This window comes from Protopterus annectens, chromosome 1.part0 (genome assembly GCF_019279795.1).
Source record: "Protopterus annectens isolate FY-2018-M chromosome 1.part0, PAN1.0, whole genome shotgun sequence".
NCBI lineage: Eukaryota > Metazoa > Chordata > Ceratodontiformes > Protopteridae > Protopterus > Protopterus annectens.
In genome coordinates, this window is record NC_056725.1 from 503,000,776 (window position 1) to 503,025,263 (window position 24,488).

Below are 24,488 nucleotides of genomic sequence, written 5' to 3' on the forward strand. Positions count from 1 at the left end.
AAAAATCTGGAAGCGGAACAGATGCCAAGAAATCTCTGCTGAGCTTGACAGGAACCCTCCACAGATTTGTCATAATTAAACTCAAACACTGCAAGTGTGGGGCCTCACTTCAGCATCAGAAGATTCTAGCATTATGGCATCCTCCTTGTTTAGTGCTGACTCAGCTAAACAGCACCAGTGGGAAAAGCAACCTGTAAAATTAATGAGGAGGGAGACTTCTCCATGACCATTAAGGTTACACGAAACACAGGTACTTTGATGAAAATCTACTTAACTGTAAGTTACATACTTTCTGATGCCTCCTCAGATATGGGAAAGGAAATATGAGGGCACTTGTGTCTCAATCTTCTTAATAGATTCTACAACTAATGCAGTCAGTCTTGAGGCCAAGGACATACTGGGCTTGACAGACCTCTTCAAGTCTGAACAGTGAGCTGCTAAAGATTTTGTATATAATAGTAATAGTAATAGTAACCTGTGCTTTCGGTGATGGAGTATTTAAGTCCAAAGATGTCATTGTTCTGCAGTATTTGGTCCTCAGACCAGTCAGTGAGCACAGTACACCCTTTGGTACGTATCTGACCAGGCATTTGCAACAACTGGAGTAGCCACACACAAAAAAGAATATAGCTTAAACACCATGGGTATTCTAGTGTTAGAGAACAATTTATTACTCAAAATGCATGAGAACTGGCCATTAGTAACAGACAGCAGGAAAAACTACAAGCAAGTCAAGATGCCAGTGCTGTGCACCTGGTATACTTACTCCTGACTGAAGTCAGCTACTGATAAAGAGAGAGTAAGGGAATTCTATGCCAGAACAGCAAAAGGGACAATATTCCAGTAACATCATCAGCCCGAAAATTAGGATATACTACACAATACTGGCTCTGTCCCTCAACCAATGCAGACGTCAGGTACTGCCTCCCTAGAATCAATACTCAAAAAGTATTCATACTGGTGGTGCAGACTCTTGAGGTCTGCTTTGCAGCACTGAGCAGAAATATTTTTACAATGTGTCAAATGGCAGTGTACATACTTATGGTGAGCTTTCCTGAAAACTGTTGCAACTGGTAAGTTAGCAGGACATTAGGTTCTGCTTCCCAGAAAATGCTTCAATAACTCATCAGAGCTCCTCAGTGCTACTCATCACCTTGATAAAGCATGTTTATCTCCACCTGTGCATGCATGCACGCATGCCTGCCCCCCCCCCCCACGCGAGCGCGTGTGTGTGTGTTGGTATGAAGACATCAGCATTGCTTGTGACAGCTTGTGCTCAAGTTTGTGCAGCCAGTGCTCCTGATAAGTGTCACCAAAATGGTGAGCCACAGCTACCTCTCTCTCCCAGGGATTACTGATTCTCTAGTGTCTGCTCATTCCCTTCCTTCCCGGCCTGATCACTCTTCAAGCACAAGTCATCTGGGTCGCAGTCAGTGCTTCATCGCACTGCACCCACAGGGGTAGACTTCCTCTAGAATGCAGTTTTCCTTCAAATCTACAGCACTATTCTGACTGAAAATAAACAAAAAAAAAGCTTAAGTTATTTTAACTCGCAGAACAAAAACTGCAATTGGAGGCCAGATCCATTAGTTTACTTTTATATTAAAAAAAAAAAAAAAAGAAGAAGACTCGCTCTTAGTGTACTTCTGCTGAGATGCAAGACAAAGGCATTCTTTTGGTTAGTCTAATTGTCTGCTAATGGTCACATTTCATATTTCCCTGGATGGAATTTAAAACAAACAAAAGACTATTTTTGCAACATAATTTATATGCAAATAGGAAATCTGTATTGCTATAGTTATAAACACAAGAGTCTGTAATACAGGTATAAAATATATTGGTATTAGAAGCTTATGCCGCTAAAGGAACTAGGTTAATTGGTGAAACTGACTCCTTATTTTCCAATACTTAGTAGTGGTTTATACAATATTACATATGAATTCACTGTGATTGCCTGATGGACTTATCTTCCTATTTGTTTGAGTTACCTTAGAAATGCTTTACTGTTTGTATATACTACATTTAAAGCAGAAGTTATTTATGTATGTTTTTGGTGTGTGAGCTGGTGTTAAAGGGTGATTTAGTTAATTTATTAATTAAACCTGGAACTTTAGGTTCCATGTATGTATGTTTTCTTAGTTACTGGTTTCAGAATTTGTTTCTAAAGATTTTTGAGTCATCCATGATACATAACTTCATGAATTACTTCAAGTCATTATACTTGGAAGGTATTATTGATGTCCTAAATATAACTAACAAATGATAATAAATAAATGCTTATCAATAAATATTAATGGCTTAAATAACAATGTCAAAAGAGCTGGTTTAATTCAATTCATTAAAATGCACAGAGCTGAGATAATCTTCTTGCAGGAAACCCATTTGCTGGAGAAGGATTTGCAAAAATTATCATTTAATGGTTTTACAGTTCTCAAGGATTCCTGCTTTAGATCCAAAAGGAGAGGTTCTCTTATACTATGGAATAACACTTGCACAGTACCTAAAATTTTAAACACCTTTTCAGATAAAGACAGAATGTTAAGCTTAGTAGCTAGAAGTTAATAAGAAACGCTTCACACTGGTAAACTCGTATTAGATTCCTGGTCTAGGAACTATCTCATTACTTTACATGCAAAGGGAAAAATTATTCCCGCAGGAGATTTCAATTACTTGTTATCAGAAGAAGACACCTCTAAAAATAGTAAGGTTAAACTAACGACACAAGCTAAAAAGGTAAACAGTTTTATAGCCTCAATGAATTTTAGAGAAATACATAATTTACAAGTTCAAAATTCATTTCAATACACTCATTATTCTTTCCGATTCAGCACACAAACTAATATCGATAAGATTTTTTTGTCTAACACTCTTTACTCTAAAATAAGTGATGTTGCAATACAATCATGTCCACTCTCTGACCACAGTGCCCTTTTGTTCAGCTTGACTGTGAAAAAAGATGATATGATAATTTTTCAAAGAATCCCAGCCTATGTTACTAAGTTAAAAGGTTTTAAGGAGTGGTTATTAAAATAAATCTTTATGCATTTATGGAAAACAACAATAACGGTGAAGTCACAGATATACTCTGGGATGCATTAAAAGTTCACATCTTTAGTAGAGTTAAAGCTTGGTATTTTCAAAGGAGAAAGGAATGGGACAAGGAACTTTCTGATTTACAAGCCAAAATAGATAAGCTGAAACTAAATGTAAAATCAAATGATAAAGCAGTACTTACTGAAATTTCTAAGCTAAACCACAAATATTTAGAAATATTAAATCATAAGGTTGCTATAAGCTTAGAAAAGATTAAACTACAGTCCTAGTCAGTAAACCCCAGACATTTACATAAACTAGCTATCAGATCCAAACAAATTAGTGAAGAAAATTACATTAATGAAATTAAATACAAGAATAATAACACAGTAAAAAGAACAACTGATTTAGGAGGTATATTAGAAGCCTTTAGAAATCATTATTGGACAATCAATGACATGCAATCACCACTAGATTCAGACGATGTAATAGATACATTTCTACAAGAAAATATCAAGACTAAACTATCAAAACAACAAAATAGCACCCTAAATAAACAACCTTAGCAGAAGTGAAAGAACAAGTTAAAAATCTGAAGGATAATAAAGCCCCAAGGTTAGATGGGATAATCCCAGAAATATATAAAAATTCTTGCAGAGCACATAATAAAGTTATTATTAAACACATTCACCATGGTTAAACAAGACTTAATTTTCATGGTTAAACAAGACTTAATTTTCCCTCCCTCGTGGAAGTACTCAATAATTTCCCCCATTCTAAAACAAGGTAAGAACCCCCAACTATGTGCATCCTATAGACCCATATCATTGTTAAATATTGATTATAAAATGCTCATGTCTATCCTGGCCAAAAGACTAAAGAATATATTACCCAATCTAATACACTTTGATCAAACTAGCTTTATCTTACATAGAAAAGTGTACAACAATATTATTAAGCTACTATCTCGAATAGACATTGCAAACAAAACCAAGAAACAATTAACTATTACTAGTCTGGGTATTGATAATGTGTTTGATTCCCTTAGTTGATCATACTTTAGGTTTGGGAGGGTGGCCTAATGGTTAAGGTGTTTGCCTTACAAACACAAGGTGCAAGGTTTGAGTCTCACAAGGGATAATTGGCTACGCTTAAAATGGCTCGCAAGGGCAGTTAGCTTAGTATTAATCTACGAACCTATGAACCTATACTTACAAAAAATCTTTAAAGAATTTAACTTTACTTCAGATTTCACTAAACTGATATTAAATATTTATAGTGATTCTAAAGCATTTGTTAAGATTGGTTCAGGTCTGTCATCCCCAGTACAAATTCATAAGGGAACTAGACAAAGTTGCCCTCTATCCCTATTATTTTTCACCTTATCAGTGGAACCTTTTGCTTCATTTATTAGAAATAACCCAAATATCAAAGGATTTCAAGTTAATGGGGGATACTGTCCAAAAGTTCAGCTTTTTGCTGGCGATATTCTACTAACATCCAGTGACATAGAAGGCTCTTTACAACATATCATGAATGCCATAACTCTATTTTGGAAAAATCTCAGGGCTCAATTTTAATCAAATAAAACCAAAACACTTTTAATCAATAAGAAAATAAATAGCAATTTGCAAAAATACAATACATTCAACTGGGAAAATGATAAGATAGATTATCTAGGAATAAGTATTAAAAATAAGTGGAATGAGACTATTACATTTAACTTCAGTAAACTGGCAGCTACAATCAGTGACTTGACTAAAAAGTGGAACAAAATATTTTCACCATGGAAGACAGACTTACATTAATAAAAATGATTATTTTGCCCAAGATTTTATTTTACATACAATCATTGATTTTACCTCCTCCTAAGAAATTCTTTAAACAAATAGATTCCCTATTACTAACTTTTCTATGGTTCCCAAAGAAACCAAGAATAGCCTATAAATGGCATGCTAGAGCCTGGGACAGTAATGGGATTGGCTTTCCCAACATAGAATTATATTCAAAATCTGTTAATAACATAATACTACATTGGATTTCATCCATATACACATCTTGCTGGAAACAACTACATGAAATACATATAACTTCCTCTGAGAACTCAGAAACCCAGTTTAAGGAAACTTTTGGAATTAACAAAATATTCTGGATACTCCGTGAATATTGCTTATATAATAAGAAATTTAGCCACTTCTCACATGGTATAAACCAAATATTTTATATTTTCAAAAATATAATCGACAACAATTATAGTTTAAAGAACACCTTTTTTATTACATTTCCCATAGGTTATACACCAGATTGTCTAGATACCTTCAATATCAATAAGATGTGGAATCTTAAAGAGAATAATCTAAAGTTTTGTCACCAGTTTAAAGACAATAAGAACATCCAACCAATGAACTTTCTCTTAGCCAGATATAATGTCTGTCAAGATAATTGGCTCTGTTTTCAATCTTTAAGACAGTTTGTTGAAAATAAAGTGAGTGTGTCAATAAATCTGGAAACTGATATTATACCAAGACTGATACAACTATTCATATGGTGTAGTTCGATGAATACTGAACATAAATTAAGCATATCACCTGCATATAAAATCCTACGAAAAGCCATGATTACTTTTGACCAAGAATTTTGGAATTACTCCATAAACATTAATGGTGAACCTTTATCTAAAGATAATAAGAAACAGTTATTAAATTCAATAAGAAACACTTCATCATCTTTATATTGGAGACTATATACCTGGAGATTTATTCATAGAAGCTTTTAAACTCCACATAGAATTGACATTATAACCAAGAGTAATGAAAGCAAATGCTGGAGGTGTGGTGATATTCTTGAAGCCAACTGGGTTCATATGTTTATCGAATGTAGAACTCTCACACAATACTGGAGTGATTTTAGACATTTCGCAAAAGCCCTGTGGTCTGATAACTGTCAAATTACTAGCTCTTTGATATTATTCAATGTCCCTACCCCAAGTGTAATTTCTAGACATCACTTACCTGTTTTTGGTTAATTCTAGCTATTGCTTGAAAAATAATTACATTGAACTGGAAAAATAAACAAGCTCTTATGTTTACTGTATTTATTTCAATAGCAAAATCTGTATGTAAAAAAGAAATGCAAACTACTTATCAGAGATCATCAAATGTAACACACAAAAGACTAGCTTGCCAAAAATTGGAGAGATTGTTATATAAATACTGATTACCTTTTTTGGATAAAACAAATGTTTATCATGGATGTTTGTATATAGTGTAAATAGTTATTATGCTTTATATTGCTTATTTTTAATACTTTATGTCCATGTTTATTAAGATTTAATAAAAATGTTTTTGGAAAAAAAGACTAATATATGGGGATACCATACCTCTGAAATGCCCATTATTTCACCATATTTTTGGTATGTTCCTCATAGCATTTTGGTTTTCTGGCAGATCACTGGGAAATCATTGGGGACTGAAGACAGAAAACAATAACAGACATTTGAGTTTCAGATTTCCTACCCTTTGGAAAATCCGTGTTAACGTAAAACCTGTTATTACATCAACTTTCTAAGTTTGTAAGAGCAACATTTTAAAACTGTACCTATTATGGGGCCTTTGTCTCCCCATTTTTATGGCTTTGTCTCGATTTCTTGTTCTAAAATGTTAAGAGGTATGGTGGACACCAAGACAGTAAGAATTAAGTAAGGGGAACAAAGGAGAGAGAGGCAACCATCCTGAGTACCCCACCAAAGATAATGGAGAGCTAGCTGCCAAAAAAAAAAAAAAAAACATTAAGAATGCCATCCACCACTAAGGTACTAAATAGGAATAAGTTAGAGACACCTGAAGGAAAATGATAAGAGTACAATTGAAATTCAGAGATTTTTCACTGGCAATGCCACGAGCCAAGTCATGAGGGGGAAAACACTTGGGGTAAAATAAAAAATAAAAAAACACCAGAAAATAGAAAAGCATTATTAAAAATGATAAAATATTAGTAAAACACAAGAAAATGCATACAAAAACACCTTGACCTATGGCCATATGAAATGCCAGCACAAACTTTTGCAGCAGGAAACAGCTAGAGAATATGTGAAACACTGCATAATGGAATAAGTGTATAACTGGAATTAATGGGATTTACAAATTTGACTTCCCATGCAGTATTGGCTCCTGTTTTGAGTCCAATTAATCTCTGCATAGACAGTTTGACTACATCAGGTCAATAATTACTGAATAACTGCTAAGAAATTGTTCATATCCAAGTGTTTGCAATGTCTGGCTGTGGTACTGAACATATCAGTGGCATGCTATCATACTATCAGCAATGAACTTCTGTCAACTCTCTTATAAGAGACAGACAGAATGCATGAGTACAATCTAAGAGGTGATAAATATGCTAAAAAACAGAAAAGTGGCAAGACTTCCACAGAATATCACAATATACCTGTAAACCTCCAGCACAGAATAGCAGTTTCAGGAGCTGTGCAGTGGATGAAGATTCTGTTGCATCACTCCTGGCAGCCTGTGGCTCCTCGTGGTGAGTAGGCTTGGATTCATTACCATACACGCATGTCTTGACAACTGGATAGCAAACACCACGCCCTGGAAAAACACAGGAATTGTATCAGAGTAAACAAAAAAACAACAGCAAACAAACAAAAAAAAAAAAAGAAAACGGGTAAGAAATGAACATAACCAAGATTTTCTTTGGACTTTGTAACAATGACTCAGTCAAGTGCTCCAGAACAATACTGTTTTGTTCTATTGACATAATGTTAATTTCATCCCACATGCAGAGCACACTGCTCTGACTGGTGAAGTCCTTTCTGACACAGCTAGTGATCTATAAAAAAACAAAGCCAAAAGCAGAATGTCAACTGTAATTCAACATCTCTCTTGGTGGATCATCTACCTTATTCTAATAATTTGCTTCTAGAGCTTTATGTCTGTGGCTGTCGTCAGCTTATTCACCAGCCAAGATATCAAAGACACTAGTTACAAACTACCTCCAAGTACTTCAAGGCCTGATACGGTACCCAACAGAAAGGAAATGTAGCAAAACTCACTACATCACATACTACAAGAGGTAAAGATGTAAGAACACTGACATGGATTATTTTCCCTAATTCCTTATGGAGCAGGACATATGTAATAATACCACAGTAGATACATGACTGATGAACTCCTATAGCTGTATTCCCATCCAAGCATTTGGGGAGGGGCCTCACAACCACAACAATGAACTGTTCCATCCTGAAGAAATGTATTTGCTGTAAAGCTCAGTTATTTCTCCATGCTCAACATTCTGGCTGATAGGTTTATTCCTGATTTTAACTTCTGGGGTGTGCACAGTCAGTCTACTGCAGTGTAACTAAGTGCCACCTAACATTCTGTTACACTCTTCAATTTCATTATGCTCTTACAGGCTCTTACAATACACATCATGAAGACATTTCACTGCTTTATATTCTTACTCCAACTGTCTAATCAATAGAAAAGGGTTTGTTGCCATGGGTATGAACTTTCCCACTATCTCTGTTACCAGCTTGGTGGATATGGGCATCCTGAGGCAATGTATTAATTGCCTCATGTTTACTGACAACCAGTTACTTCTCAAACAAACTGATATGGTATATGACAGATGTATTTACATAATGTCACCGGAGGCAAAGCTCTCACCTAAAAGTACTCAATGTCAACGCACTCAGGTCATTGAACCACAAGTACCAGTATGACGCGGTCAAAGTCAATGTGGGTGTAAATGAGCTGAGATGTACCTCCCTAGACTTTATGAAAAGAAACATCATGGAGCTCTTGGAATATGTGTACCAGACTAATATGAGCCTAGGACTGAGCAGCATTTTACCTTGTCCAAGGATGATGCCACAATACGAACAAAAGATGACTGACTTTAATAATTGTCTTAGTTTCTGGTGTCATAAGAGGGTGCAATTTTTATCAGCATGGAAGGATATGGTTAATGGACTACCCTGCTTTGCCAGGGATGGTCTGTGCCTCTTCACTCAAGGCTTTCGAATATTAGCTAAAACACTGTCTTTCCCCATGGTGCCTTTTTTTAGGCGATGCCAAACTGAAAGTACTTCCAACATATTAAATCAAAACCAAGAAAATCTAAAGGTATTACTGCTCAATGGTAGGAGTCTAAACAAAAAACACCACTCCCAAGAAGCTCTTGTCACCCTAAAGAATGCTGACATCTGTGCGGTCACTAAGACAGGGTTTAAAGCCGCATCCAGCCCAATACCATATTCATGGGCAACTGACAGTGCAAGGTTATAATGCCTTCCACACACTTAGAACAGCTACTACACAGACAGAGACTAAAGGTGAAGGCGTATCGATTTACATCAAAAGTAAATATACCTCAAGGCTGGTCAGACAGGACAATGCATTTTTTGCTTCTCCACGTTCAAATCACCATAGGAAAAATCCAATACGACTTCCTTACAAGCTATCGGTCCCCCTCTATGACCAAGGAAACCAAAAGCATGTATTTAAACTTATTGGAAACACTCACCATCCAGCCCAATACCATATTCATGGGCATCTTTAATTACCCCACTGTTAATTGAGAATCCTATATGACACCAAACATACAGGCACAGGGATTCCTGGATTTTGCAAACACAAACTCCCTGGCCCAGTTTGTCAATACCAACCAGGGGTGCAATCATACTGAATCTGGTCCTCACTAATATGACAAAGTGCTGCACAGTCCCTAGTGTAATGTCTTCCCTGGTAAGGTCAGACCACAAAATGGTCTCCTTTGAAGTAAAAAATAAAACCTTCACCCCAGCTAACACTGGAATATTTAGGAACTACTCCAAGCCTAACCTCCTGCTATTAAGTGATAAGCTGGCAAAATTTTAAGGCCCCACAAACCCTGAAAACACTGTTGCCTATGCAGAACTGTTCACAGAAACCCTATACAAGTATGTTAATAGCTGCATAGAAACAGCTGTAGCCATCAAGTAGTACAAAACTAAATCAAAAATCAAGCCACCCTGGTGGAATTACAAAATCAATAGGCTGTATAACATAAGAAAACCATGGCAAAAATTAGGAGGTGCAGCTCCCAGCAGGATAAAAGCACTCTCAAACTAAACACACAACTCAGAGGACAAACAGTTTACCACAGCCATAAGTGAGGTACATTTGGCCTCCTAGACCAAGGACAACCACAAGGCATTCTTTAGCTATGTCCACAACCTCAAAGGCAATACACAATTGTGTACAGAGCTCATTGTAAATGCAGCCACCTATACTGAGCCAGAAGATATAACAAACTTACTGGCCGACAAATTGAGCTCCAATGTTACCCCTCGCTCCCTCTCAACCTTCTCTCAGAAAACAACATCAAATATAACTCCCCCTGCTATCACTAATGAACAGGTCCTTAATGCTCTCTCTAAGGCCAAGAACACTGCAACAATGGGTTCAGACAATAACCCAAGATGCCTTTTAAACAGCAAGAAACATGATCTATCAGGCCCTCTGTAATTGCTACTTAACCGTAGCCTCCAAACAAGCTTCACCTTCTTAAATGGAGAACAGCAACAGTCATCCCTCTGCACAAAGGTGGGACATCTACAGACCCGTAACTCTCAGTATTCTCATATGCAAAGTCATGGAACAAATTAGCATGGAAATGATCAATAATGATATAGTAAACCTTCTTTAAGAAGTTTACCAAAGCAATGGATGAGGGCAAAATGGCTCACACTGCCTACCTTGAGCTGGCTAAGGTTTTTGACACAGTACCCCACTTGGGCATTGTTGACAAACTCAAGAGGCTAGGTACAAACCCTTATGTCATCTGGCGGATAGTCAACTGGCTCACAGACAGAACCCAGGAAGTTAGAATTAGGGAGTCCATCTCTACAATGAGGCCAGTCACAAGTGGAGTCATTCAGGGATCAGTCCTGGGACCGCTCCTTTTTGGCATTTACTTGTATGAAGTCAAGGCCAACATCAGCGGCCTCTCACTGACCAAATTTCCAGATGACTGCAAATTAGGAGCTGTCAATGAATCCCACACTGACACAAATGTTCTCCAGGAAGGGTTGACACATATATACAACTGGTGTTAGAGACATGGACTAAATCTAAACACCAAGAGATGCATAATAGTATCCTTCAGGAAGTCATGCACCCATGGTAACTATCATATTGACAACACACCCCTTAGAGTTGACCCACTAGTCAGGGACTTAGGGACACACACAGATATTAATCTAGCCTTGAACCATCACATGCTACAGTAGTGAGGAAATAATTTTATGTCATGCATTTTATAAACAAAGACATGGAGTCTAGGTCCAAAGTCATTGTTCCACTGTATTTGTCATTCATCAGACCTATCATTGAGTACAATGCCCCCTTTGGTATGTACCTAAGCAGGCATATCCAACAACTGGAATGTCCACAAACGTTTCCTCACTAAAAGAATACAGAGTGTAAGTAACATGTCCTATGCAGACCGCATCAAGGCCCTATCCCTATATTCTTCTCCTACAGGCTGTTGAAGGGATCTCTATGCCTGACGAAACCAAACGATTACATACATGTCCAGTGTACTAAATACTAAATATATCATCATCATTTAACAATCTCAAAACTGTGATAACGTCACTTTTGATACATCATTAAGGAATGGGTGGTTCATTCCAGTTCTAGTCAAGTATTTAAAAAACATATTTGCAAGCGCTGAATCTGGCTTGTATTGGAAATTAACTGAAGTAACACCAGTTAAAGTAATGTGGTCAATAAAATCTGATATGTGAAGCAAATGCTAAGTAGAAATTAAGATATTAATAAGAGCCATCAAATTTGTTCTGCTGGGAGTGTCAAAATCAAAGCTGATATTGGCACTGCTAATACCAAGACAATGGAGGCTAAAACACCCAGAACTTCACCCCAACCTCTGACAGCATACTGCAGTTCAAAATCTGGTAGCCATTCTAGAGGGAGAACAGCTGCATCATTTAACTAACTCTGGAACCTCAACCTGTGTATTATCTAGTCTAAAGGTCTCAAGAAGAAGGTGGACAATGAAAACACATGCTTCCCATGTCTGCTCCTCTAAAGTGACTTTTTAAGGAGGATAGAAAGCCTTTGTCTGTGGTTGAAGGACCTTCTTAAGAGCAGTTGAGACAATTCTGAAGTCCACTCAGAGAGCTTTCTAACCAGTTAGGACAGTCCTTGTGCAGCTGGAGCATTTTGACTGGAATCTTCTTTGATAAAAGAGCTACCACCTTGGGGTTCTTCTATGTATTTTTTGCAACCAGCTGAACCATTTCATCAGGTGAGGGAACTGCCTAAGAAGATGTGGGGGGAGGGGGGTGAAGGGTTACAGCATGGTTGCATTTTGACTCTGAGTGGATGTCATGGTACCACTTAACTTTTACCCAAATAAGTTCTAGAATTTCCCTAAATTTGAGGTCACTGCATGGGCAGGTAGATGAATCAAATTATTTGCCAACATCCATGTTCAGTGAGGGAAACACTTCAGTTGAGTCCAAATGTTTCAACTTTGCACTTGGCTTTATCCTTTGGCCTCAAAGGGGAACTCTAATTAGTGGAAGACTGACATCCATACACTATCTTTACTAGGGTATTTATGCCCCAGCCTCGTGGGGAGCAGATGGCAGGAGTAACAGGAAACAAAGGTCCAAGGGTCATCACCTGAATCATTGGGGGGGGGGGTAGAACTCATGGGATACCTGCAATGTCAGCACTGGAAATGGTGGTGGCCCAAAACCCAAGGCAGAGACAGTAGACACTGAGGGACTGACACCAAACAATGCTGTACCAAGGTTAAAGTATGAAAGGGTACCTTACCCTTTGGACCAATTGGTCAACACCAGACCTCAAAGCTGATGCAGCTACTGACAACCCAGATGAAGTCAGCACGCAAACTTGAGAACACAATGAGAACAGCAGGAAAAAAAAACATCAAAAGCACAACACCAGAAAATGCACTAAAACATAATCACAGTTCTAAGCAATACAATACACACTATGCCCTACTTCGAATCAGAAATAATGTCTTGATACTGCAGGAAATTGCTTATGTTACAAATGCACAGATAAACAAAGACATAATGTAGACCAATCATAAACGTTGCATAATTAGATATGACGGATACTATACTCATTTATGTTACCCCACATATATAACAGCAATGCCAACAAAGTATTAGATGGGTTTGATACCACATATAGTAGTGACATGAAAGAGGGAGCCTTTTGTGTTAATTCCACCTTAATTCTGACACCAGCTTAAGCTCTAAAATCACAGACTTCTGCAGATACTACAGAAGGGTATTCAACCAACTGCCCTTTCATCCAGTGTGATATCCAACCAAACAAAATATGTCCGATTTACTTTCAATAATACTGTCTTCAATCAACTGTCATTTCCCATCATGACTGTTAAAAGAAGCTGGAAATTAGCCTTTTTTCAGAATTTTTTATTAATTACTTTTCACCAGGCATTTTGTGCTATAACATCAAACACAATGAAATAATTAACTAAACAAAATTAATTAATAGATAAATTCCCCAGGCTGAGACTGAAATGGGTCCAATGGGATTAGTGCTCTACTCTGGTTAACAAACTAAGCATAACATAACATAACATAACATAACATAACATAACATAACATAACATAACATAACATAACATAACATAAAATAAAAAATACTTCCTGTATCAATTGCCCTCCTGGCTGAAGTAATTATTTCTTATAATATAAATGTTAACAATATAATGGCAAGAAAGATTTTATCATTTAAGATCCTTAAGGGTATTTAAAAATTATGTTTTGCTTACTGAACTGTTTAGTTAGTCAAGGTACATTTTCAGCAGAGGCTTTTTGAGTTCAAAATTAAAACTGGAGAGAAAAAAATACAAAACTGAAGTTGCACATGCTAAACAAAATCCTGTAAATAGTACAGAAGCCGAGCATACAAGCTATACTTTCACATGCTGAGTCACTACAAAATCTTGCAAACTGTATAAAACAGCAAGCAACCAAGCAGCTACTTTTCCATATGTTATATCCATTAAAATCTATATTAAAACGCATGCAAAAGTACAAGTGATGAACAAGCTGTTACATACATCCATTTTAATAGTACTCAGTTTATCCAGTTCATCGTTGTGATGAGCTAGCCTGTCCCAGCAAATGACAGGTTTAGTAAGACAGGCAATGTATTTGATGGGATGCCAGTCCATCAGAGGGCACGTGTACAGTCACACTCTTGCACATCTGTACATACAGACACACACATGCACACAAGACAAAAGGACTATCTGGAGTACTATCAGTTCACCATACTTACACATACTCACGTCTCTAGGATGTGGAGAGAAAAAAAAAGACTCTGGTAAAAACCCATGTGGCAGAGGAAGGACATTTCCTACCACACCCCAGTGACAAGCTGTAGGGAAGATGAAAATCCTCCAGACTGTCCACAGGTGTGAATGCCAAATGTGACTGTGTATTCTGTGACAGACTGGTGTTCTACCTAGGATTAGATTATTTGTTTTTCAACCATTACTCTGTAGAATAAACTTTGGCTCCCTGATAAAATTGAAATGGATAAAGTAGGTATCAGAAAATGAATGAATGAATAGGGTCAATTCAAACCATTGCTACATATCTGTATGTTTAAACTGTGCAACTGTATTTTACTGCATTTTTAGATGGTCTGCTAACTGTATTCCTCTTACAACTGTAATTACTGTTCATCTGCTTGTTTTGTTCATTGCGCTTGTTTGCTGCACTTGAAAACACTAGCATAGACTAGGTTCAGGTTTTTGCTTAATTTAGTACTATTTGTGACCTTTGGAGCTTGTAAAACAGCTAATCTTTTCTCTGGAGAGGCCCGCTCCTGTGCTCTCATGGCAGAAAGGTACAATTTGGACTGATCTAGCTAGAGCTACTGTTGTAGGGCTCTGTTTAGGGCATTTTGATTAGATAATTTGAACTTTGTTTGTTTCACTGGCTTTAAAAAGCCTGTGTTTGAACCAGGTTATGCTTGTTTGCACCTGGCTGTGCATCTTGCAGCATTACGCACTACTGGGTGATAATGGTTACAGACACCTGTTCTCTAGCCTCACAAATATTACTTAAACCACAGCTCTTCACGCCTAAAGCTACTAATACCTTCCCCTGCTGTATTACCTCTTCGACTGTTATAGCCGGGCCAAGATTATTCCTAGGACCATGAACTGTCAGTTTCCCTATGGGTCTACTGAGGTAATGTAGCAAATGCCTCATGTACACTGACAAACGCCTATGTCTAAATCATTCCCATACCATATGTGAGAGATGCACCTGCATTATGAATCTGCAACACAGCTCTCCCCTGCAACAGACAGAAATACAGAGCGGGCTGTCAGCCCACCTACCACAACTCCTACTCGTGACACACAGCATACACATAGGCCAGCATATGCAGAGGTACTCACAAAAAATCTACCTAAAACACCAGAGACCTCTAAAACACATACATACTAAACCAACCATAACACCCAAAACACACAAAACGCATAATGCCGCAAACACACGTGTCTCACCATCAAAGTCTATAAGTCAGCCCACATCCACTCCAAATATTTTAGCCATAGGAGACTCTATAGTGAGACAAAAGTACAGTTTTGTACCTACCATAAATGTAGATGTTCGAAGATCCACATTGCTGCAGTCCTAACACTTGGGTAGTCCGCTGTCCCTCGGTCGGCCCGAATATCAGAGTATAAGGCTGACGTCGGTCAAGGCGCATTTGACTGACATCAGAACGTCAGGGTACAAATGCGCATGACCGACGTCATATCCTCAGTCTTTTCTTGCCCCAGATGTCAGAAGACCCTAAAAAGAAAGGTCAAAACCCATAGACAACAACTAAACAACCAACCAGCCTAACACCAAAAGTATGTACAATATATACAATATATACAATATGCAATAATCCTCAGATGAATAACCCAACCCCCACAACCACCTCAAACTACAGAGGGGAAGGCGGGAGGGTAAATTGGACTGCAGCAATGTGGATCTTCGAACATCTACATTTATGGTAGGTACAAAACTGTACTATGTTCTTCATCTCACACTGATGCAGACCTAACACTTGGGTAGAATCCCAAAGCAGAGGAAAGGGAGGATGGCTAAACTACAATGAAGCAGGAGCTGCCAAAATGCCCTGCAACACAGCAGTGGCAAACCCAGCCCTGGATTTAGAGTACAGTGGAAGGTGGTAATGCCTAGAGAAGGTATGCACTGTACTCCAAGTGGCTGCCTCCAAAATATCCTTAGTAGCCACCCCCCTCAAAAAAGCTGTTGAAGTGGCAGTAGCCCTAGTGGAATGAGGTCTAATCCCAGCTGGAATCTCTTTGCCATGATGGGAATAACAGAAAGCAATGCAAAATCCAATCCACTTAGAAATAGTTTGTTTTGACACGGGCTTGCCCTGAGAGCACAAAGCAAAAGAAACTAATAACTGCTGAGATTGTCTGAACCCTTTAGTTCTGTCCAAATAATATCGCAACTGCCTGTGTACATCTAAAGTGTGCAAAATCTTTTCCCCTTTAGTTTGGGGATTTGCATAAAAAGTAGGCAAATGAATAGTTTGGTTTAAAGCCACACTAGAAACCACTTTAGGCATAAAGGAAGGATTAGTACGTAAAGATACCCTATCCTTATGGAAAATTAAGAAAGGCTCAACTGCCATAAGGGCCTGCAATTCAGAAACCCTTCTTGCAGAGGTAATGGCCAACAAAAAGCAGTCTTCCATGACAAATATTTCAACTCAGCAGTAGCTGCAGGCTCAAAAGGTTGTAGAGTGAGTTTCTCCAACACAAAATTGAGATCCCAAGCAGGAGTAGGAGCCCTTCGTGGGGTCTTATATTCTTTGCCCCTCTAAGAAATTGCTTGAACAAAGGATGAGAAAACAATGGTGGGTCACAATCGTAGTGAGCTGAAATTGCTGCAGCATGAATCTTAATAGAAGAGAAGGACAAACCTTTGTCCAATAACTCAGTAAGATATTGAAGAGCCACACTTAAATCAGGCTCAGAAACATCCAAATCCTTAGCTGCACTCCAAAATAAAAATCTCTTCCATTTATCTGCGTACACTTTCCTTGTACTAGGCCTTCTAGCTTCCAAAATCACATTCAAAACTTGTTGTGGAAGTTGAGACCCTCTATGGTTTAAAACAGAATATGCCATGCTGTTAGGTGAAGAGAGTGAAGTTTGACATTGAGCAAATGACTGTCCTCCTGGGACAACAGATGTGGAATCAAAGGCAAAGGCCATGGAGGCTTCCGTACTAGACTTCTCAGTAATGGGTACCAGTGCTGTCGAGGCCAATCTGGAGCTATCAAAATCATCCTTGGCTTGTCCTGTCTGACCTTCAGAAGTACCTTTGGGAGGAGAGGCAGAGGTGGAAAGGCATACACATGAAGATTTTTCCAACTGAAAGAAAGAGCATCCACTTTCCAAGCTGTGGGATAAAACCGCTTTGTGCAAAACTTTGGCAGCTGGTGGTTTAGTGGAGAAGCGAACAGATCTATGTCTGGAGTTCCCCAGGACACTGTCAATTTCTGAAATGCATGAAGATCCAGTTTCCACTCGTGGGGATCCATGATTTGTCTGCTTAACACATCTGCTAAGGAGTTCTGTGCTCCCGGCAGAAACCTTGCCTGAAGACTTAGTTGTAAACTGAGAGCAGTCTCCCACAAAATCATTGCTTGCCTGCATAGAGGATAAGAATGTGTTCCCCTTGCTTGTTGATGTACCACATGACAGTTGTGTTGTCTGTTAGAATCAACACCTGCCCTGGAAGAAGTAAATCCTTGAAAGCTATTAATGCAAACTGGACTGCTAACATCTCCTTCATGTTGATATGTAGATGTTGTAGTCTGGCAGGCCACTTGTCTTGTATCCACTTTCCATTTAGATGAGCTCCCAAGCTTTGTCTGAGGCATCTGTCGTTAAAATCTGACTCGCCTCTGGCCGGGTCACAGAGAGTCCCTTGTTTAGGTGACATTCCTGAGCCCACCACAAAAATTCCTTTTGAATGCAAGGTATTATTTGAATGACAGTGTCCAGATCCTGGCAGTGCTGTGTCCATACATTTTGAGATGCCATTGTAGCTTCCTCATATGCAGTTTGGCATTGGGAAGCACCAGAATACAAGATGCCATGAACCCTAAGGCTTGAAGGACTGTCCTTGCAGTCAGCCCGGACTGATGAGATAGTTGATGGAAGTAAAGGGATAGACTCTTTTGTTTGTCCGGGGTTAAAAAGGCCATCTGGGATGCTGTATTCAGTCTCACACCCAGAAAGCACATGTCCTGAGAGGGTACTAGACTGGACTTTATTTCGCTGACAGAATACCCCAGGCATCTTAGCACTGCTATCACATATTCCAAATGTTGAAGAAGCTCTTCCCTTCCTTGAGCCAGAATCAGGCAGTCGTCCAAATAAGGATAGATCTGTATTCCTTTTAGCCTGAAGAAAGCTATCACTGGAGCCAGAACTTTCGTGAACACTCTGGGCAGTAGATAAGCCAAAGGGCAATGCAGAGAACTGATAGTGAGAAGTCCCAGCTCGAAAACGCAGATACTTCCTGCAACTTAGTCTGATAGGAACATGAAGGTAAGCCTCCTTGAGATCCAAAGTTACCATCCAATGATCTTTGCCCAGCAGAGGTAAAAGCTGCTGCAACGTCAACATTTTGAACTTGGGAATGTCCAGATAAGTGTTGAGGATAGATAAATCCAAAATTGGTCTCCACATGTTCCCCTTCTTTGGTACTAGGAACAGGCGAGAATAAAATCCTAGGCCCCTTTCTGACATAGGAACTGGCTGTATGGCCCCTATTTGGAGTAACAGAGAAATCTGCTTGTGAGCCTCTATTCTTTGTTGAGGAGGAATGTCTGGCATGCCTTTGAAAGGAGGTAAGGTATGGAAATAAAACCTGTAACCGTGATGTATGATATCCAGTACCCATCTGTCTTGGGTGATCAAACTCCAATTTTCTTTGAAAAGTGCCAACCTTCCTCCCAAAGGTGCTGCCAGGCGAGAAGGTTCTGGCAGCTGAAAAGGTAGGTCATTGGGTCTGTTTACGAAAGGACTGACCCCTGCCCTCCCCCGAAGACTGTGCAGGAGAACTCCCTGTTCTAGGCCTGAAAGAGCCCTGACCTCTGCCCCTGCCTCGTCTAGATCTACCCCTAGACTGGGAATCATAAGAAGGATACGTCCACCCTTTAGTAGGCCAATTTCTACTAAACTTTGGAGGCTGAACCTGCAAAAAATCTTTAACAGTCTGCATAGACTTAGCCTTGTCTTCCATTTTCTTTAAAACTGCCTCAACAGGAGAACCAAACAAGACATCAGATTGCAAAGGGCATCCAAAATCCTAGTTTTAACATGGTCAGATAAATTTTGATCCCTCAGCCAGGCATGCCTGCGAAGAACTGACCCAGTGGCAGCCACCCTAGACGAGGCCTGTACAGCATCAAAACCACACTGCAAAGAATGCTTACCCACCTGTTCAGAAACATGCACTAAATCTTGTAACTCTTTACAATCAATACCTTCCGCCAGAGCATCAACCTTAGATTTCAACTGTGAAAGGAGATAATTTTGATATTTCAACATGTGAAACTGGCAATTCAAAGCTCTCATGGCTAGAGTGGAAGAAGTATAAACTTTCTTTCCCCATCTATCCAAGGCCCTGGCCTCTTTATCTGTCGGAACCGGATTCTTGACAACAGAAGCCTTAACACCCTTAGGCCCCTGGCTAACAGTTTCTGGGTCTGCCCTAGGACTCTTAAAAGATACTTATGAGCTTCAGGCACCCTGTAATACCTATCCGGTTTAACAGGAGCAGGAGGCAAAGAATCAGGATTAAGAGAAGCCTCTGCAAACACATCTTCCACCACATTCAGAACAGGAGGTATAGCTAAAGGCCTATGCTGGGGTAAAACAAAAATTCCCTAAGCCTTTTCCTGAATCAGAGAAATCCTGACCTTCCCATTTAAAATGCTCTCTCATGGAGTGAAGGGTCTCTGAAAAGAGAAATCCTCAGGAGGAGAAGCAGAAGGAGTAGAATCATCCACATCAGAATCAGAATAATGAGAATACTCCTGCAAGTCTTCAGTCAAGACTCAGACACATCCAAGCCTGCTCATAATCCCCAACACAGGTTCCATCCTAGGCCTCTTATCAGGAGGGGGCATAGAGCCTCTAATTAAAGTAATTAAATCCTCTGCCATTTTAAGCATGTGCTTCTTGGGCACAGAACCTGAAGAACTAGGAGGGACACCCACAGAAGCAAAACTAGACCTGCCTCTAGGAGAAGCCTTGGAAGCAGAAAGAGAGGGCCTAGACACCTTAGGAAGGGAGGGGAGTACAGTTAACTGAGAAGCCCCTACAGCCTGACCTGCCTCCTGGGAGGCCACATCCTGTAAAAGCAAAGTTTCTCCCTGGGACTCCAGAGGCTCCCCGGAACCACCGGTTCCACTGACGCTCTAAAGAACCGGCGTCCGGTTCGACGACTCCTCTAACCTAGGTTTAACTGCCTTGTCCTTGCGCTTCTTTGAGGAAGCGGCCGGAGCATCCGACGGCATATTGTAATTGCACCGCTTCCCAAAGACCAACCTGGCACAATCCAACCTTCGCTTTATAGTGCTTATTGAACCTAGCACAAAAGCAACACCCAACAACGCCGTGCTCAGGTCCCAAACAAGGTATACACAAGTTATGGTAATCCCTATGCGGTATCTGTTTCCCACAAGAAATACAGTTATTTACTTTTCTGACATCCGATAAACCACTGAGGCAAGAAAAACCAAAATATTCCCCAACGGGTACTTAACCAACTCTGACTTCGGTCTGAAACTCCGAATTCAAATATTTCAGAACGCCGAACGGCACTTGCAACACTGCTTCTGCATCGGACCATGCGGCAAAAAAGACTGAGGATATGACGTCGGTCATGCGCATTTGTACCCTGACGTTCTGATGTCAGTCAAATGCGCCTTGACCGACGTCAGCCTTATACTCTGATATTCGGGCCGACCGAGGGACAGCGGACTACCCAAGTGTTAGGACTGCAGCAATGTGAGATGAAGAACATCAGATGTCTCCCTCACCAAGCTGAACAAGGAGAAAGCCACGGTCAGCTGTCTTTCTGGTGCCATGATTCATCAGATCATGCAGGCACTCAAGTCTCTCAACAACAAGTACGGTTATGATTCTGTCATAGTACATGTTGGTATGAATGACTTGAGATGTACCTCCCTGGACTACATGAAGAGACACATGATTGAGTTCTCTGATTATGTGTCACAGGCAGTTATGTCCCTAGCTTTGAGCAGCATATTACCCTCGCCTAAGATGACAACAAAATATAAAACAGAAAATCACTGACTTAAATAACTGGCTTAGTTTCTGGTGTCATTCTAAAGGGATCCAGTTTCTATCAGCATGGGATGACATGATCAATGGACTGCGATACTTTGCCAGAGATGGTCTTCACCTGTCACCCCTGGGATTTTGGCTACTGGCAAAGGCTCTTGCCACCCCTATAGTGCCTTTCTTAGGCAATGTCATCAGGACAAAATTCCAGACATAAACATTTAATCAAAAAACAACCTCAAGTTCATGCTGCTAAATGCTAGGAGTCTTAGCATGAAACTGTACACACTGGAAGAAGTCCTCACCTTGGAAGACGATGACTGTGAAGGATGCCAGCCTAGTCAGAGAGAATTTTATAGATAAGTCTATCATTTGTAAATATGAATGTAAACTACAGGCTTGTCTTAAATGTAAAGAAATAGTGTTACATGTAGACCTGAAAAAAAATGTGACAACAGTGCATTCTACTGACCAAAGTAAATCATGTGGTGACTCTTTGATGTAGACAGTGGTGCCGAAGGGTCTAGATGAAGAAATTCTTTCTATTGTTTTAACCAAGAGTTAAACTGCTAGATTTAAACATGCAAATGTATTTTTATTGCTCTGCTCCCTGACCGGCTGCAAGATAACAAAAGGAGATGTTAAGAATGTAAATGCAGTTTCTGTTAGCCTGGGAACCCAGGGACGTGTGAAGAATGATATAATGTGTAGCCTGGGAACCCCAGGAAAGTGTGAAGAATGATGCAATGTGAATCAGAACTGCATTTTCAATTTAAACAGAGAGAACCAGAGAGGACTAAGCATTTTTGTCTTGACCATCCAACTCATCAGCACTCTGCCTGTTTTCTTATGTAAGTTTATCTTAGACTTGTGTTTTCTTTTAGAAATAGCTAGGAAGATTAAACTAAGTGTTTTTCTATGATGTCAGAACTGTACTACTGAATTATTTTAAGTATTTCTCTGTGATCTCTGAACTCTTGATTAGCACTGTGTAGTAAGAAGTATTGTCTTGTGTTTTATTATTTATTATTAAATATTTTAAAACATTTCAACTGTGGCTGTTTTGAGTAGAGATAATTTAAGCTCTAGAGTACATTGCATATTTATAGTGATTACTGTACCAAGTCACTCTAATAAGCCTTGACTGTATAGTTATACTACCAATTGGGTAATAATATTGCACAGTAATACCTGGACATGCTTGTAAGGGCATTTGAGTAGCTGATAAACATTAGCTGGGTGGTCGCAGGTGGTACTACCATATAGTCTGGGTAATAGGGGCACAGCTGGAGAACCTGTGCCAGCCTTTCCGAGGAGTGTCTGTGTGGTTGTATAAACTCTTATCTCAAAGTGTGTGTGTGTGTGTGACAGCTACTTGGGCTGGGACACGTAGCACTGGATGGACAGAAAAGGGTGCTGGAGGCTTTAGCTTGCCCAGCTAGGCTGAGATCTGGACCCCATAGCTGTGCCAGTGGGGAATCTTATTGGGGACCTGATGAGCAAAGGAGTGACCAGCCCTGGACTGACTGTGTTCTCTGTGTGCTCTTAAAGGAAATTGCATGTTACTGTGTGTATTTGTTCTCTTTTCCTCCTATATGAGATGCTCTCTTCACATTAATTGGTTGGCAAATACTAATTGGCTTGTAGTGGTGTGGGTAGAATGAATTCCTGTAGCTTGTGCACAGAGAGCTTTGAAGGTGGTTTGTACTCTAAAACAGCCATGCAGTGAATACTCAGAGTTCAGATCACAACTTTTTTCTTTTGTTAGCTTAGATAGTCAGGGTGAGCAGGCAGCATGTCAGCAGAGGAGTATGGAAAGCTGATAAGGAGCCAGCTGGCAGAGATGTGCCAGGCTAGGTGACTGGTACATGGAAACCTGACTAAGGCAGATCTGACTGCAGCCTTGGTAACAGCTGCATCAGAAAACAGCAACCAGGAGGACACTCGGACTGGCAGTGGAGATAAAATACCCCGGAGAATGGAGAGCTCGACCTTTCTTTGGAGGACTTAAAAATCTATCTGGAGCTAAAGAGACTTGAGTTGGAGGCCAGGCGTTTGGAGATAGAAGCCGATCAAAAGGAAAGGCAGAGGAAGCATGAGAGAGAAATGCTGACACTTTGCCAGAATCATGGAGGTAATGGGAAAGGGAGTAATTGGACCCCAGAAGCACAAAAGGTCAGTAAATTTCTTCTGCAGTTTAATGAGAGGGATAATTTTGATAGTTTCATTTATATGTTTGAGAGGGTATGCAAACAGTATGGGGTTAACCAAAGGCTCTGGGTATGGTTCCTGACCCCCTTTCCCCATGGTAAAGCGGTAACTGTTTTGTCAAAAATGTATGACTTTGCATGTTTTGATTATACTGTTGTCAAAAAGCATTTGTTAGAACTGTTTAGGCTAACACCTGAAGCATATAGGAAAAAGTTCTGTGAGCATAGACGCAAGGCAGATGAAAGTGTGTGTGAATATGTTGCTGAACTGAGCACTTATTTCCAAAAGTGGGTGAGTGGATGTCAGGTCACCACTTTTGAAGGGCTAGCAGACCTTTTGGTGAGGGAACAAGCCCTTAGCACTTTGCCTGAGGACATGAGGATCTGGTTAGCTGATAGACAATGTGCTACTTCAGATGAGTTGGGGAAGAAGGGAGATCTATACCTAGAAAGCAGGGCAGCCCTGCACAGGAAACGGACCCCCAGTACTACTCATGGGTCTAAAGGAACCCAGGGTAGGCAGCACAGACTGCCCCAACAGAATATGCCAGTAGCAGGGGAAGCCACTAGTCCAGGTACATGTCCAGGAGCTACAGTTAAATGTTTTGAATGCAACCAGTGGGGCCATGTGGCATACAGATGTCCACGGAGGCAAGGTGGTGAACAAAAAGTGAGGGAGCCAGTAAGTGAGAAAACAAAATGCCAATAGTAGGTTGTCTTGAGACAACAGGAGTACTGAACTACCATCCTGCAGATGCCCTGATAGGGAAGGATTTGGATGAGGCAGTA

At 39.8% G+C, this 24,488-nt stretch overlaps 1 protein-coding gene across 2 annotated transcripts in view; it reads right to left on the reverse strand.

Annotated features, from left to right (window-relative positions):
* SLC35B2 (solute carrier family 35 member B2) overlaps positions 1-24,488 on the reverse strand; it is a 602,304-nt gene that overhangs the window by 72,546 nt on the left and 505,270 nt on the right. For both annotated transcript variants that reach the window (XM_044060851.1, XM_044060843.1), the window contains exon 3: positions 7,477-7,634. In XM_044060851.1, coding sequence (XP_043916786.1) covers positions 7,477-7,634 — 158 coding nt within the window. The remainder of the gene's footprint in view (positions 1-7,476; positions 7,635-24,488) is intronic.